Below are 17299 nucleotides of genomic sequence, written 5' to 3'. Positions count from 1 at the left end.
CACTGATATGTTAACTATGGTACTTTGGGCTCTAGGGATAAGGCTTTACTAGTACCTTTATCTCAAACTGTCAATAGCTGGAACGCAAAGTACATTCATTCTAAGCTCTCCAAATGTCACAGCAAACCTGTGTTGTGTTTAGCTTGAGCGCTTGGCATTTACTCTTCCATCTTAAAAGTATGGACTTTAGCTTGGCAGGGGGTACCTTAGTGTATTTAATTGGTGAACATAAACCCTTCAGACATTCTTTGTAGAGCAGTGTTAACCATTCAGGGTTCATTGATTTAACAGTTATGGCTTATGTGCTGGTTTATAGTACAGCAATATTACATTGAAGGGTGATTGTTATTTTTCCCTTATCAGACTGTTGTACAATGTTCTGTCTGTCTTTAAAGCCCCTTAGTATGTGGCAATTTCAGCTGTCTCTAAATAAGAGGAGCATAGATTCATAATGAGTATTTTTAAATTTTTCAACAAATGAATCTACATGTGCTACTGAGCGTGCATCCTTTCTGCTGCTGGTATCCATAAATCCCAGTGTTCCTATAGCTATATATGTGTTGTCCCTTTGATGAACTTGCATGAAGATGATGATGGCACACACGTTCTCTCCCTTAGCTGAATGGAAGCTGCGTTAGATCTGTAAAATCAGAAAAAAAGACATTTCTGGCAGTAACAAGTACATGAGTTGTTTGCCCTGTACTCATGATAAAAGTTGAGAATGGCATCAAAAAACACAAATGTAACATCTGTCCCTTTTGGATCTGTTGCTAGGATTAGAACAGAATCGACAGTGTGCACCTGAATAATCAAACCATGTAGAAAGAAAAACAATATAATAAAGGCTAATGATTTACAATTCTTTGATCTCCCGTCTCTCTCTGATGTGATTATTCCTTTACCAGAGATCCCAGTCTGCAATGATAAGCAGGGGATACTTGATATAAAGTGGTAGGATTCTAGTTTTGTACTTGTACCATTTGTTTGTCAGGTGGCTTTTAAATAATGCATATTGCATTTTCGTGCTTTTTGGGTGTGGGGTCAAAGTTAAATTTCCAATTCTCAGTGCCTTTTTGTGCTTATCCATGATTCTCATACAATTCAAATGTGATCCTGACATTGTTGTTCATTGTGTGTTAAAGGTTACCCAAATTTTGTTGCAACGTATGGCCGAGGATATCCCGGATTTGCCCCAAGCTACAGCTATCAGTTTCCAGGTATTTCTTATTTTTATCTTCTTATAAATGTTTGGATAAACTTTGCAGTTCAGGGAGAGGTATTAAAAAAGAGAATTAAACAAAACTGAAGATAAAGAAGTTAAAGGGAGAGCGCTAGGGAGATGGGGACAAAAGAGGAGTGAAGAGAGAAGGTATGATACTGTATCTTGAAATTCTAAAGAAAGATCAGTACCAAAGAGAAAGGGTAATGGGGTAAATGTTGCAGTAGGTGATATAATGTGGTAAAGCTTCTTGAAGGAAGAAAGCAAAACACAAAAAGGATAAAGATTGTGAAAATAAAAGTTAATAGGGATAATGATGATGGAGGAAATAGAAATAAGAAACAAGACACCACTTGACAGAAAAAAAGTAGACTGTGTTTTTAGGCTAGCATTCTCTCTGAAGCTTCACCATTACACTCTCAAGTGATTCTCATGGGTCCAATAGAGAGCAGTTTCTAAGAGATTTTAGCGGTCATTCACCCTGGGGTGCAAGGGATAGAGCTCTAAGGAGTGCAAGTGCATGACCCTTAGTGCTCACTTAAGAAGCAACGGCCCCAGGGTAAGTCGCACTTTGCTCCTTGCTCCTGTCCCTTGACTCTGCTTATCTTTCAGGTGTTTTGTTTCACCATTTGTTTGCACCAGACTAATAATGGAAAATTGTTAGATGATAGGTGGGGTTAATGGGCCAGGGCACAATAACCTTAGAGTGGAAGCTGCCAAGTATTCCAACCCTCTGCTTTTTTATGACAGACTCTTTGGATAAGTTTTATTGTTCCTTTTGTTTCATTGATGCTGGACAATACTGCCATGCATTGAGAGACTTGCTTTTCTACCAATAAATGGCATCACTTGTTTTACTGCATCCAATTTTTTATAAGTTTTTGCATGAGAATGATAATGGCAGTGAGGTTTTTGTATAGTTCTCTTTTTTTTTACTGCAAACTAATGGTAAAACCGATATTTTGGTTTTCTTGTTTATGATGTCAAATACAAACACAGTCTTATTCTATGAAATACTCAATGCAGATAGTAAAATGAATCCTGCACGTGCAAGTGGTAGCCCTCTGGTGGTTATTCTTTGCATTTTTGTCTGTGGGCAGTGGAAGTTGTAGTTTAGAAATTCCTGGTGGTCTGCTTGTTTGACACATCTGGCACAGAGTATGCATATATATTTACTGGCATAGTGTATGAACAAGCGACAGCATTAGAGTGTGTCCTAGCATGAAATAGTTGCCATATGCCATTTACGTTAAAAGATGTGTAAAACTTGTAATACCGTGGAAAGAAGATTTATGTTAGAGAAAAAGATATGTTTAAAATCAAATGTAACTTTTCACCCAGTATATTTAATTGTATTCATATGACTGTTTGCAATAGAAATGTTATTACTGTCTTGCCTTATGGCAGGGATTTTTGATTTATAATCAGAACGAAAATCTTACAAGAATTATTTACCCTTTTTATATATGTTTGCATTTACTGCTTCCTGCAGAAGTCTGAAACTAAGTTGACATTGGCAGCCAGAATTCCAAATTATATTACATATGTGTTATATTGCTATCAAAATGTACTTGAATTGTAAGTCCCAGGCCCAGCTCAAAAGCACAGTGTTCAGCTAACCTGTTTTTTTAATGACCTCATGGTAACTTCCAATGTCGTTGGTCAAGTTTGCTATATCCTAACCAAGCAAGGACTTACTGCACATGAAAATCCCTATGTACAGATATTCCTGTCACCATTTGCTTTCAGTGCTACAGCCATTTGGATTCTTTTATTTACAGTGTGTCTAGCTTTGTAAGGCAGTATTTATGGTGTAAATGGTAGCTCTAAATACAAAAGACACATACGTACACATGTGTCCTGAAGAGCGTATTATATCTTATTGCTTCATAGAAGTTTTTTTATGTGTGGAAGCCTTGTTGTACTACATGTTTGGCTTAATAGCCTTCCTTAGGTGCATATTAAGTTGAAGCATGTAGTGCAATGACTACTATGAAAACACTACTATGAAGTAATAAGGCACTGTGTGCTCTCCAGGTCACTTGTCTCTGTATTTGCAAGTGTTTGCAGCCTGTTGAGACACATTCACTGTTATGGAATATGCAATATAAGAACTCATTTGCTACTTTTTGGATACAAAAGACACATACAAATGTTAAGCAAATCCAAACTTAGAATAATATAGTTTTCTAAGGATATTAGCTCAAGAGCTAAGATGGATTTTTTCATGCTCCATCCTTGAATATATTCCTCTATTTCCATAGACATGTAATGAATATGACCTTGTCAGTAGATAGAAGCAAAATTGTTAGTCATTCTGCCATCCAGGCATAATTAACCCAATAGTGACCATTAATAATAGAGGTAAGCAGGGCCTTCAGGGCAAAGCTACTGACATTGTAAAGACTTGTATCCAACTGACAATTTGTTGATCAGCCTTTTGTGGTTGACTAGTAAATAACCATCTGTGTCCCATTACATCCCTCAGTCCTATAGTCTTTCATCAACGTCAGCTTTAATTGACTTTAAATGTGTCTATATGCAGGAATAGTCATGTTCTTTTTACTTTAATTGGGGGGTAAAACTTCAATAAAGACAAGGGAAGGGAGCAGCCATGTTCTTGCATTGTCCGCAGTCAATGCAGTCAACATCATTCACATAATATAATAACATTCCCTTGTTTATAGCCAAGGAATATTATGTGTATGTGGAGTAAATTTGTATGTGGAGTAAAAAGCAGGGAACAAAACAATAGAATAAAAACAGAAATTGGTGCATAAGCCAACAGTATATATTTCTTACAGAAGAGGAAAAATGAGACAGAAGTTAAGCTGAATCAAGAGAACATTAATTACACAATCAACATTTGGGTCACCCTGGAGACTTTGATCAAGATAAATGCCTTGGCAGATGAAAATGTTGACCCAGTAATTCATCAATATTCCTTTGAATATTTCATTCTCTATAATTGCAAACTTTTTGTTATTTTGTGGGCTAAAAATTAATTGATCCTTTGCATTAACTCTAGTATTGAGGTCAGAGTATTTAACTACAATAGCTGCCTTAAAGGGCAATCAGAATGGCCTTTACAGACAACAGCAACATTACATTGAGAAAACCAGTTTGGAAAGCAAGTTATTTCAAGAAGCACAGTCAATAATGGCAAACGAACCTGCAATTATGATCAGGCCCAGAGTGTCAATCTGTGGATTTTGGCAAATGCCAGAGAGGCTGTAAGTTGCCATAGACAGTGACTATGTAGTGTGCTGATTGGGGGCTGTTTGAGCATCTGTGTACTTGAAATGCCAGAGCCTAATAGATTTCACTTTGTGGCATACTGTCCATTTTCTATATTTGGCAATAATACTTGTTTCTTTATTAATACTGTTGGTAAAGCATTTAACCATTCTAGTCAAATAACACAAACATGTTATGCTTATTCACTTGTTATATGCATCAGCACACTTCTCTCTTGTGGCAGATTGTGGTTTGTAGTAAGAAGGCTTTAAAAGTAGTCACATAGGCACTCGTGAATTTAACAGCTTTATTTGTAAGATCTCTAGCTGCAAAAGGGTTAATCCCATAGGATCAGTAATTAGAGACGATATGATAATTCTGCTAATTAATTGTATTGTTCCCTTTTTTTTAAGAGGTAGAGGATTTAAATGAAGCTCTGCTAGGGAAGCCTAGAGATACATTGTTCTTCCTTAAGTTAGTGTAATAATATGTTATTTCAATATGTCATTTTTATTATTATTGAAAATTCTAAATATTATTGGGTAACCTTGTAATCACGCTTCCAGTTTCTTCCCAAGCTTTCAACTTAGATACTCTGTTCCCTGAGTCACATCTGATTCTCAGCCTAACCACTCATTTTATGCATGAGTAAAATAAAAAGTAAGATACACAAATAGAAGAAAATACGTTAGCAAAAACAGCACCTATAAAACAAAATTGCACTTCGGAGATGTCCCTGTCTCATGCCTTCATGCCAGCCACACAGTACAAATTAAATGAGACTGTCACCACCCATTTTGTGTCCCCAGTTTGAATGCAAATATGCAGATCAAGTGCAGGTCCCACAAGAATAAAACGTCTCTATTTAATTTAACTCCTTCTATTACTGTGATGAACTCCTCTTTTATGAAGTAAATCTAGTCCCATTAGGAATAATAAAATATATATTATTAGTATTAGAGCTCCTACACACAAGCATTTGTAATTGCAGACCAGTGCAATGCTTTTTTTTGTGTTTCACCACACAGGAACCTAGGAGATATGCTCTCCTCTTGGTACAGTCCCATGGAGAAAAATGGGAGTTAACTCCCGCAGCCCTGTGTTGTGGAAAGCACCTAACAGGATTAAATATCTAAAACAGCCATGTGTAAAAGCATTTAAAATTAGGATTGGGGCTGTGATTAAAACTGGAGCTACAAGTACAAATACATTAATTCTTCCACCATATTGCCATGGGTAGATTCCATTTTATTTGTGCCATCTTGCATCATTCTATTTCAGCTACATCTAGGGTTACCACCTTTTTTTTCATTCTTAATACTGGCCTTTTGGTCGGTGGGAGGGAGTGGACTATGATGTCATTTGGGTTGGGGTTGTGACTTTAGGGGTGGGAAAATGGGCAGACTGGGCATGGAAAAGGTGAATGGTGCCACTAGTGCAGGTATACACCTATGTTAGCTATTTGGATAGGAATCACAACTCTGGGTTGAATGCTCTGTTTTTTACTTTGAGCAATGGGTCTGGCAGATTGCACATGACAGAATCAGCCATAATATTTGTCCGCAGGGCTCTTTAATATTACAAGGGAGTAGTAAAGTGGATTTATATAGAATTGGGATTCACAATATGTTGCCTACACTGTTTAGTTTTATATCACCTTATTCATTGCGCTATACATGTAACATTTCCGCAGAGGATACCGCTTCTAGATTTCCATAAGTCTCCAAGACATCAGGTTTACTTGTGCCATAAACAGTGTAATAAAAATAAAATGCAACATTAAACTGTATGCCAAAGTGGAAGAAAGGACATCGAGCACACTTCGGACACAAGGAATCCGTTAAAATTCTGTACTTTATTTCGTCATGTTTAAAAACAAAAGTGTGCCTAAAAATTAAACTGTATGCCTGTTACTCATTCCATACATAAACTGATTTAACCTATATGTGTGTGAACTTTTCCTAAAATGCAAACAACAGAGCCAGAATAAAAGCAAAACTGTCAAATGTTAAACAGTTTTATTTAATGTACTACATGTGCAACTGAGCATCCATTTATAACCTTATACACTCTAAAAACAGTATAAGCTGAACCTTAGTGCATAAAGAAGTTTATTGTGTATAGGCGGGGAAGGGCACTGTACCAGTGGTCTAATTTGATGTCCGTACATGGTTGTGAATATATGGCTGAATTCCTGAAGCCAGGCACAAATTAAACTCTGTATGCACTATGAGTTCTTGCCCCCACCCCCAGTATTTAATTGCCTATTTAATTTATTGGGACAGATCAGTCTATTAATTCCTGTTCTAATTTTACTTTGCAGACTCTTTGCCTATATCACAAGACATTTTTTTTTTTCAACTAGCCCTTAAAGAGGCATAACAAATTAACCTGGGGTTTACTGCTGTGCTAATAGGAGAGAGCAAAGTGGCAATATTAAAATCTCATCAGTTCTTCCCACATTTGTATCTGCTGGCTGACATTTTTTTAATTATCTATTTTCTATTGCAATTATTTTGTTTTTCTTGTAAAATCTTTGCTTTTAATTTCAGTTCCTCATTAGATTTCTTTTTAATTTAAAGAGATGAAAACATGCAGATGGAGCCAACTTTATCTAGACATTTAGCTGTTGTGGCTCACCATGTCCCCCCATGTCACCCATTTAAACAGATCATTATCTGATGTTTTTCAATAAATAACTGCTGTGAAGCTTAAAATAACAAATTTAGAAAATAGAGACTCCTTGCTTGCTCAGTTACTCAGCAGTAACAACAAGTATTCCATGCTTGCCTTTTCATGATTAGTTTGGAAGTTTTTTAAAAATATGTTGCAGACCAAGGCTACGGTACCTTCAATAAAAACAGGTATCTTAGTGGTAGGCAATTAGGTGATATGGCAAATCAGTGTAATAATGCAAAATGCAATATGAGTCTGCCCATGAAACACTGAAGATGGCAACTGCATAATTAGCAGACACCCTGCTTTTGCTTTGACATGTCCTTTAGGAGCTGCCATCATTAATTGCTACAGAGACGTTTGAAAAATGAAAGTCCTAATACAGTTTAGTGAAGTTTAGAGAAGGGTTGGCGTCCAGTGGACCTATCGCCTCTCGGTTTGTACTAGTAAACTCGTTCTATTTGTTAAGCACACTTCAGCAGTGGGAATGTATAATTTTTACTTTTTGAGATTGTAGAATTCTGCTTCTGTTGTTTTTTTTTAATTAATTCACGTGTCTTTCTAGTAAACTGAAATTTTTAGTACAGAAAAAAAGAGAATGTTTTTTTCTGTGTCGGCTGTAGAGATATATTTTTTGAAAATGTTATCCCACAGTATCATGTACATGGAACATGGAGAAGGTGCTGGCGGCACATTTCCACTGCTGCTCTGAGCCGCAGGTGGTCAATTCTTTGCTTATAAATTAATCTTGCCCTTGTGCAACTTTAATTACATGGATTATAGTCTGATACATCTGACATCTTTGCATTCACTAGTTAGATCCAGGCTATCCTCTTGATGTACTGAAATGAACACCTTAATAACAAGTATAAGCTCTACCAAACCAAATCAAATCTTGGCCTTTCCTTCCAGATATGCCAATTGAAAACACAGAGTTCCCCTTCTGTTAGTCAGTGAATAGTTCTTTTTCAACTGATGAAGAAAAGAATTACATCACAAAGTTAACTCTGAGATTGCTTCTATGCTATTAGTCTTTTTTCATTAGGTTGTACATTTTTACATTTATAATATATAGTTATCATATGCCAGCGTTAATTGTTCAGGAACCATGGATTGGTTCGGTTTTTGTGTCTGGTCTGGAAGCCCAGGAGAAGTTTCTGTACAGTTTACAATGTGTAAGTAGGTGGGTTACACCATAAACAGAAAGGTTAATAAGTGCTTGTGTTCATAGGGGGTTGGGGCACTGGCCTATATTGTCATGACTTGACCAGATACAGTGCTATCGCTAGTGCTAGTGCTAGGAGTAGGATCTGAGTTTAGTTTTCCTTATGGAGGTAAATAGCGATGGACTTCAGAGGTAATAAGCAGCAACAGAGAAAAGGTACATGCTGGGAGATGTCAATGGGTGTGAGTATTGTAAAAAGGTTGTGAGAGGAATGATGGTAATGACCAGGAACATATTGACACTAAAAAAAGAAAAGTAGGGTATCGTGTAGGAGTAAAGGGCTTTGAAGGTTAGTATAGGCATTTTGTTATGGTATATGTAACAGAGAACCATGATATAGATTTAAGCACTCCCTATAATAACCTTTGGCATTTATATTGCCTGAATTTATAAGTAGAAAGCACAGCACTAGGGTCATTGGTCCTTGGGGTGCACCAGGAGTTTATATGTGGTAGTATGCCTGAAAAAATGTCCTGCATAGAAGCATTCAAAAATGTATAGTATTCTTCTGTCAAACAGTTGTAAAACATTTATTCATTACATCTTTAATCCTTATATCATAGAGGTTTTAGGTTACTAACCTACACAGGTTTTATGGCTACTATCACAGCATCCATTTAATCCACACAGTTATGGCTTTGATTTATCTTTACCTCTGACCACTCTTTCATGAAAATGGAAGAGAGATCAGAATCCATAATGAAACAAGGACAGCTTTTTAGGGACGTATTGCCCTTTTTCAGGTGAGGACATAGAATTCTCACCTTCTTTGATTCCAAACTCTTTGTGACAGGGTAGAAATCCTTTGTCGGCATCTCTGTTTGGAATTCTGTAACACCGGTGGCTCTCCTTCCCCTTAAGTGATGAATTTTGTCTGCAGGGCGTAAACTATTTTTCAGAACTGCTGTCCGTATTAAATCTGCCAGAGTGCACATAATTATGATGCTCTAAACCTTCAGCTTTAATTTCCATCTGGGAGAGAAAGCCATGCATAGTGTTACATAAAGACAGTGGAGTGACCTGTGCGAGCGAGATTGTGCGTTCGCATCTCGGAGCAACTGCTGAAATTGTGCTTTTCCTGATGAGTCTGTTCCTTCTACAGGCTGTACGCAGGTCATCTCCATGGCACGGAACTCACCTTCTGGACTCATTAGCGTGTTTTAACATTTTTTTTTGTCCATGGTAAAAGGACAGTCGTGTGTAAAACAAGTTACTCTTAATGTGAAAGTGCACACTCAATAAATTGTTTCTTGTCTGTACAAAATTTTTGCTGCTGGTTTATGCCAGTGTCTGGGAAATATAAACCAGTGTCTGATACCATTTCTCTAATAGGCAAGCATGAAAATGCAAATTAGGAAATAAGAATAATCTGTGGGCGAACAGTGGGGAGGGGGTGTCTGCTCTATAGGAAAGAATGATGAGCGTTAGCTAAACAGCTGGCCCAGACACTGAACTCTGAAAGCAGGCAGATTGCTTTGTTTCCTGTATTGCATCCTAGACACTCCAGAATTATGTGAAAGATTGTGATATTGTGGCAGGAAAGTCAAACTCACAGCTAAATAGTTTGTCTAAACTACACCAACATCAGTACTTCTAAGACAGGAAACTACTAGTTCACAAAAAACAGGTGGAATGTGATTTTACCAAAAATAAGGAGCTGAAACTTACAGCCTTGTACCGAGCCACTTGTATGCCAGATGCCAAGCCACCTGCATAGCGTGTCATGAACAGCCAAATTGTGACAACAGGAATTGCAGTATTAATATTCCTAAATTCACATAAGATGAAGAACTGTTATCATAATATGGTATTAGCCTGCAAAGACCTTTAGGATACAAGAATAATGAGGGATCTTCTGCCATTTAAATTAAGATATAGAAAATATTTCAGGTTTTGGCACGGATAGTCAATAGCAGTCTCCAAACACGACTAATAGTGACAGTGGTTCTAATATTGATATGAACTATAATGGACTTATGGAACACTCTGGATGATGGACTGATGGAGGAGTTGTGGGATATATACCACAAACACCATTGTTTGTTGTCCACTTGATAAAGGGAGGTATCCTAAAATATGTTTTCACCTTCACAGTAAAGGTGTTTGCAGCCTGTTACCATGTTATATAAACAGTTCTTTAAATTTTTGGAGCTAGAGCACACTGACTGGGAGTGCAGAATAACTGTGAAGTAACTCAGGTCCCATTCTAAACACTTGAGGTGTTAACGTCAAGGACAAAGACACACAGAGCTACTTAGTAGCAGCTACTTGCTCAGCTACTAAACGCCGGAAAATACCCAGCCATAGACAATACTGAGAATCACCTCTGCTAAAACACACAGAGAGACAATTAGTAAATGATCAGCATTGCCTATTTTTGTAGCCTTGACAAGTAGCTGCTACTAGTAGCTCCGTGTGTCTTCACCTTCAAGGTTTCTATATGTACACTTATCTGTGGGTGTGTTATTGAATGGTCTATTCCTAGCAACTTTTCAGTTGGTCTCTATTTTCTATGTCTTATAGTTTTTTATTTGCCATTTTCTTCTGACTCTTTCTATAGGGGTCAGTGACCCTGGCAGCCAAAAATAATTTGTTCTGTAAGGCTACTTTTTTATTGTTGTTGCTTCTTTTTATTATCTTTCTTTTCAGGCCCACTCCTATTCATATTTCAAACACCCATTCAAACCACTGCCTGGTTGCTCGGGTAGTTTGGACAATAGCAACCAATAAGCAGTTTTATTTGGTCACCTAATAGTTAGCAAATATGTGATTGGTTATAGGTGACATAACCCGTGATATTGGCTTACACACTATAATAAATATTACCCTAAAAATGTATTTTAAGGCGAATAGCCCTGTTAAGGGGTCTCTGAAAACTCACCTCACAGATGATATCCACAGGTTAGAATGATTCAGGGTAAAAAAGAGTGAAGTAGAAAAGAGCATTATGCATACTTTATTACACTTGCCAGTTGCAGGGGGTAAATAGGTAAATGCACTAAGACAGAAAATCAAATTCATGCATATAACTATGTCCACATCCTTGTAACCAGTCAATAATTGAGCGTTATCTCATCCTATGATTGACTGCAGTAATCCCCTATCCAACCTTGTACTTATTTCTCCAGAAAAAGCTCCTTGCCTAGACTGGCCATGATCTTAGTCATTGACTTGCTGCATTGGTCCCTAATCAGACTCACACTTGTTTCCTAAGTAAGGTCAACTCCCAAAATATTTTGTACTATGGAAATGTCAGATGTACAATCCTACATCTGCTGCAGTTAAAGGGTTGAACTATACAAAATGGCTTTGACTATGGTATTTTCAGATATAAAGTTTTCTCTTGTACTTATTACACAAAGAGAAAAATAAAAATAGGTGTTTATAAAACAGAGTGTTACATTGTCTCCATGGGTTCAGTGAATGGAACATTTACCATATATGCATATATGAAAGATAATTTTGTTAAATAGTGGCATTTACAAATAAATGTTATAGTACAGTGAAAATAATGCTTTTATACACTTTCTGTTGCACATCACTTTAACAAGTTCTAGGGTTAGATCTAGGTTATGATGCTTCCTGGCGATTGGTGGAAAACTGCAAGTACTACTTCCATGTAAGACAGTATGGAATCTGATAAATCATTTGGTTAAATTCAAGCACAGGCAGCGGCGATTGTGACTGGTACCAGCACCACGCATTGCTAGCAACAGGGTTTTCCATAGGATTGCATGTAATCCAGAACATATGATGTGTAGTGCTTGTTCTTGAGGGGTTAAATCAAATAAATCCATAGTAAACAAGTAGAAAACCTCCACAGGTCTGTTTGGATGGACCTGAATTCTGCATCTTTACCAGCTTGGACATACTAGCAGCCTGCTATCTGCCAGCTGCCATAAAACCAGAAATTATTATGTAAGTGGACCTGCGAACTGCAGGGCTCTAGCAGCAGGATCCTATTGGTATGCAATCCCCTTTGCAGTCTGCTGTGTGCTCATGTGAGTTTCATCCTGGTGGAAGAAAGTGAATTTGGTTACATTACATCGCAAATTGTACAACTTAGTGACAAATTGCACTTGAGGGGGCTGTGGGATTTCAAGATTTTACCGGTTAGTTTTCTCTTGAATAAATCCCCCAGGTATCTCTATATTGGATATACAAAAATAATACCTCATCCTAAACATGACGGGATATTGATTCCTTTATTAACATAAGAAGCACCTGGTTTTTTGAGCATGCCCTTGTGTGTTTCCTTTATTTTGGCACTAAACTGTAGCCCACTTATTATATAGCGCCAAATTGCTGTGCCAGAGATATCGTGAAAGACTGTAACTTGTTAATTCAGAAGACAAAAGTAAATTAAGTAAATCTGTAGTGCATTTTGGAACCCTAGCTGAAAATTACAGCTCAACAATGTGTATTGATGTGAATTCACAGCATCCTTTAGGGGCAGTGAAGCAACAGGAGATGCTTTGTATGCCCACTCTGGAGTCTGGGATGTGCGATGTAGAGAGCTGAGCGCTGTGCGCAGCCTGAGTCTTGGCAATATGCAGCTAAGAGGCTTTTAAAAATGCTACAAGAGTTGTCTCACTATCAACACAGCTGGTGCTATGAAAAACCTTTGCAATATTTCCATAAAATCATTCTGTAGATCACTCCCTGATGGTCTGTAATGAAAACAATAACCATTAAAAGCAGCTTTTCATGTTCTGGGAGAAAAATCCCCCTCTGAACTGTGGAATATGAACATATAACTCCAAATAAAGATTGCATTCGCAGGCCTGTAATGTAGCCATTCTGCGGAGGAAATCTAACATATGGTAGCTTGAAAACACCAGCTTTTTTTGCTCGACTGCTTTTGTTAATTTTGGGCAATATCAGGCCTTTAGTGCATTGGACTTATCAATTGCTTCTTACAAGAGAACAGCCTCTTTAATATTCCTGTAGGTTTACCTTTATATAAAACAAGGTTGCCTGTAGTAGACATATATTAGTAGACATATATTATTTGAATCTGATTTATTACCTAGGACTGCTGTGCACTTCCCATAGCCCATAAACCTATGACACTTAAGCTATAGCTTCACAAGCTGTTACCTTCTAGGATCCTTCACTATGGCAATCTTGTAGGATTTTAGGTGCATAATATGTAATGCATATAGGCACTGGAAGTAGGGTTGCCACCCAGCCGGTATTTGACCAGCTGGTGCTGGTATTATACATTTACCGTCATTGTATCTGCAAATAAATTTGCAAGGGTTGCAACGCTACCTATAATCCTGATTTTCTCCACAGCAATTGACGGCAGAATGTTGGCTCAAAATTGGGAAACTTTTTCAGAAATCACTGGGCTTTGATTTCTTTCATTATTTGTCTCCTGACATAGTCCTCATTGCTGCACAATCACAAGCAGACAAACGCATACTTCATGTGGAATGACTATTTGGACAGACAGGGACTTCCTCCATTTAATGTAAGAGTGTTCCAGAGGAGTGATCAGTGATGTGCTGCTCAGTGCCAGTATACCAGATATCGTATATTAGTATGGAATATCTATTATTCTGCTGTGATATGTCTCAAAATAAATAGGAGAAGCTGCAGCAGCTTTTTGAGGACATGATGCTCTGATTACTGGATGCAAAGCATCTGCTTGCTGCGGATTTTGATGCTCTAAAAGTAATCTATTCCTCATGAAAGCACCACATTAAGGTTTTTCTGTATGTCAGGATTATGTACAGCTGTTCCAAGTGAGCCTGTGTGGTGTGACAGGACTCTGTTGGCCCCATTTATTATCTGTTGTATGAAAACGTTTGCCACAGTTTTCTTTATAAAACTCCAAGGTTAATTATTAGCAATGTTTGTTGTCATTGTTCCGGCCACCTAGGAAAGGTCCAGGGATTTCTTTATTTTTTTTAAGAGGAAAAAAGAGAGATAAGGTGTGCAAACACCATGAAATGGAGGACTTAATTAGGAAACCACAGCAGTCTAAAACTAAAGCAGACAAATCAGTATTTAACTCTGTGTTTTGTATTAAAGAGCAATTAAAGTCTACAACACATATTAGCAAGCACAGCTACAGTATTCAGTCCTAGGTAATGATGGCAAACTCAGTGCCTCTCATTATGTTCCTATATCTTTTCAGCAAGTTTCCCATTTCTTTCTTTAGTTCTATTCAGGTTTGGACTGGGAGTAAAAATAGATCCTAATTTGTTAAATCTCTGTACTTATAGACCTGCACCTGCCCCTCCCCTCTCTGACATCCCGGAAAGGGGTGGGACATATGGGTACGAATCTGTAAATAGTGACATCAGAAGGTGGAAGTGGGACATTGTAAGGATTGAGAGTGTTGGGTGGGTGCATAGAAAAGTTCAGCCCAAACTTGTCCATGACCAAGCAGTAGCTGTGTGGATGGGTCCCAGGCCGGCCTGCACATTACTGGCATTTCAAGTACACAGAAATCCACCACATCCTAATAAATAATGACTCTGTAGCACTCTCTGACATTTGCCAGAATCCACAAAGTATACAACAAATATTGGCTAGAACATTCCTAGAGTTAAAAATGGCAATTTTAGTGAACCCTATTACATTCCCTATACCATCTCAGGAAGTTTGTCCATTCAGGACTAGCATTAATAATAGGCCCTTGCATTTCAAGTACACAGAAGCCCAAACAGCTCCACACAAGCCCACTAAAAAGTGATTGTCAATGGCATCTTACAACAACCAAACTAGCATTTGCCACAATTCACAGATTGCCAGCCTGGTCAGTGAGAGCCACTAGCTGTAGGGGGGGGGGGTAGGGTGGCAGAGAATCCTATTGTCCTTATTTTCTGTGTGCCAAGTCTTCTATTTAAAATCTGAGTGAATGCACAGCAGTGCTAGAAATTAACAAGTTGGTGATTTCAGATAAATTCCATCAGAACTGATTCCTTGAATCTAACCTGCCGCTCCCAAACCTTCCCAACCCAGTTTCTTCCCTCTATTTATAGACCTACGCCCTGCAATTTAGGAGGGGTCTTTAGACTTTTTATATAAACTATATATAGACAATAAGGAACACTATAAAACAGCTTCATCATTAGATGGTGCTATTTTTGGTATTTATGGGCACTTCCACTCCTCAGGTAAGATATGGCATCTCCCACTCATTGTTGTCTGGACATACATGCACAGTAGGTGATGTCCATGTTCTTTAACATCAGTTTACACTACCTCTAAGCATCATTACTACTCAGAAATACATTTTTTCCCCTTCAGCTCTCATGTAATGTGCATTTGCTATATAGCAGATATTAAGTAAGGAAATTAAGGATCTTTACTAAACAGAATGCAAATTTGCATAATTAGCTATGCTAATGCTATTGACCCAGTGATGCAGAAATGTTTTCAGATGTAAACCCAAAGACTGTATTAATGACCGCTCAGTTTGCTTAAGTTTCATTGCATAAATTCCTAATATATATAGTCTCAACCCCACTATAGTTATTGTTTCAATACAGCATTGGTTGCACATAAAAAGGATGTCCAGCCTGTGGTTCTGATGATGTGGGATGCTCAGAGTTTAAAAGCAGCATGTTGGATATCCCTGAGTATTGATAGAGTACTGTGCATTAGAAAGGGTTAAACATTCTTGGAGTCACAATGCTTAACTAGGACACAACACAGAGTGCTTTTCCTTTCTCCATCACCTTTAAATGGCAAAATTGCCTGCTGTTATCCTTAGAACATCAATTCAAAGGTTAATTGCACTCAATTTATTGCTCGTTAGCCCAAACACACCTACAGGTCTGTTCAGCAACTGATAGATTGCAGAGATCTGAGGAAATAATAATGTGCGGCCCCCTTCACTCTCATTAAATATAATATCCAGCAATTAAATACAGTCCAGGTATATACATTTTCAGTTGCAAGGACAAAGGTGTTCACATTTAAACTATGATATTATACTGCGGCCTGGCAAGGAATGCTTATTTAATTGACTCTGTTGGTCTAAAGGCATTCGATGGGATGTCTTTATGATTCCTGATGATATGATATGAAATCAATAATTAGACAAAACATTTGTTATTAGACAAAAAAAATTAATTTGCTATACTTTAAGATTTTGAATGATTTACCCAAATTTCTACAGGGCTGGAGTGTTGAGATCCAAATTACAGAAAGATCCCTTATCTGGAAAAGCCCAGGTCCTGGGCATTCTGCATAACAGGTCCCATAACTTCTTAGAAAATGCAAAACAAGTGGCATCATTGTAATACAGGTATGGGATCCATTATCCGGAAACCCATAGATTCTGTTTTGATTGAATAATTCAAAACTGTAAAATATATTTCCTTATTCTCTGTATAATAAAACAGTACCCTGTACTTGATCCCAACTATGATATAATTAATCCTTATTGGCAGCAAAACAATCCTTTGGGGTTTATTTAATGTTTACATTTTTATTTAGTAGACTAACAATCCAAAGTATGGAAAGGCCGAGTATCCAGAAACAGCCAGGTTGTGAGCATTCTAGATAACAGGTCCCATACCTGTGTACCTTTAATGACTGAATAGGCATGGGCCGAATCAACTGCAGTATCTTGGGATTTGGCCAAATCATGAATCTTTCATGAAGGATTTGGATGAACCCTGAACAGAACCTTGCATATGAAAATTACGAAAAGGAAGGTTGAACCGCATGATTTCCGATCTACTTATTCATGTGACTGAACGTCTCATGATTTTAAGGGGCACATTTACTAATCCACGAATCCGAATCACGAATGGGAAAAAATCGTATTGGAAACGAAAATTTGTAAGATCGCAAATATCACGAAAATGCTTACGAAAAAATCGTATTAGTCACGATAATATCGTATTGGCGATCTGAAAGTCACGAAATTTTCGTACCGAACAATTGTAAACAGCGGTAAAACCTTTCCGATTTTTTCA

At 37.6% G+C, this 17299-nt stretch overlaps 1 protein-coding gene across 9 annotated transcripts in view; it reads left to right on the top strand.

Moving 5' to 3' along the window:
* The window catches only part of msi2 (musashi RNA binding protein 2), a 433137-nt gene that overhangs the window by 348715 nt on the left and 67123 nt on the right, over positions 1 to 17299 (top strand). For all 9 annotated transcript variants that reach the window (XM_004911719.4, XM_004911720.4, XM_004911722.4 and 6 more), the window contains one exon: positions 1143 to 1217. In XM_004911719.4, coding sequence (XP_004911776.1) covers positions 1143 to 1217 — 75 coding nt within the window. The remainder of the gene's footprint in view (positions 1 to 1142; positions 1218 to 17299) is intronic.

Source organism: Xenopus tropicalis, chromosome 2, assembly GCF_000004195.4.
Source record: "Xenopus tropicalis strain Nigerian chromosome 2, UCB_Xtro_10.0, whole genome shotgun sequence".
NCBI classification, from domain to species: Eukaryota; Metazoa; Chordata; class Amphibia; order Anura; family Pipidae; genus Xenopus; species Xenopus tropicalis.
This window is presented reverse-complemented; position numbering and strand designations above follow the sequence as displayed.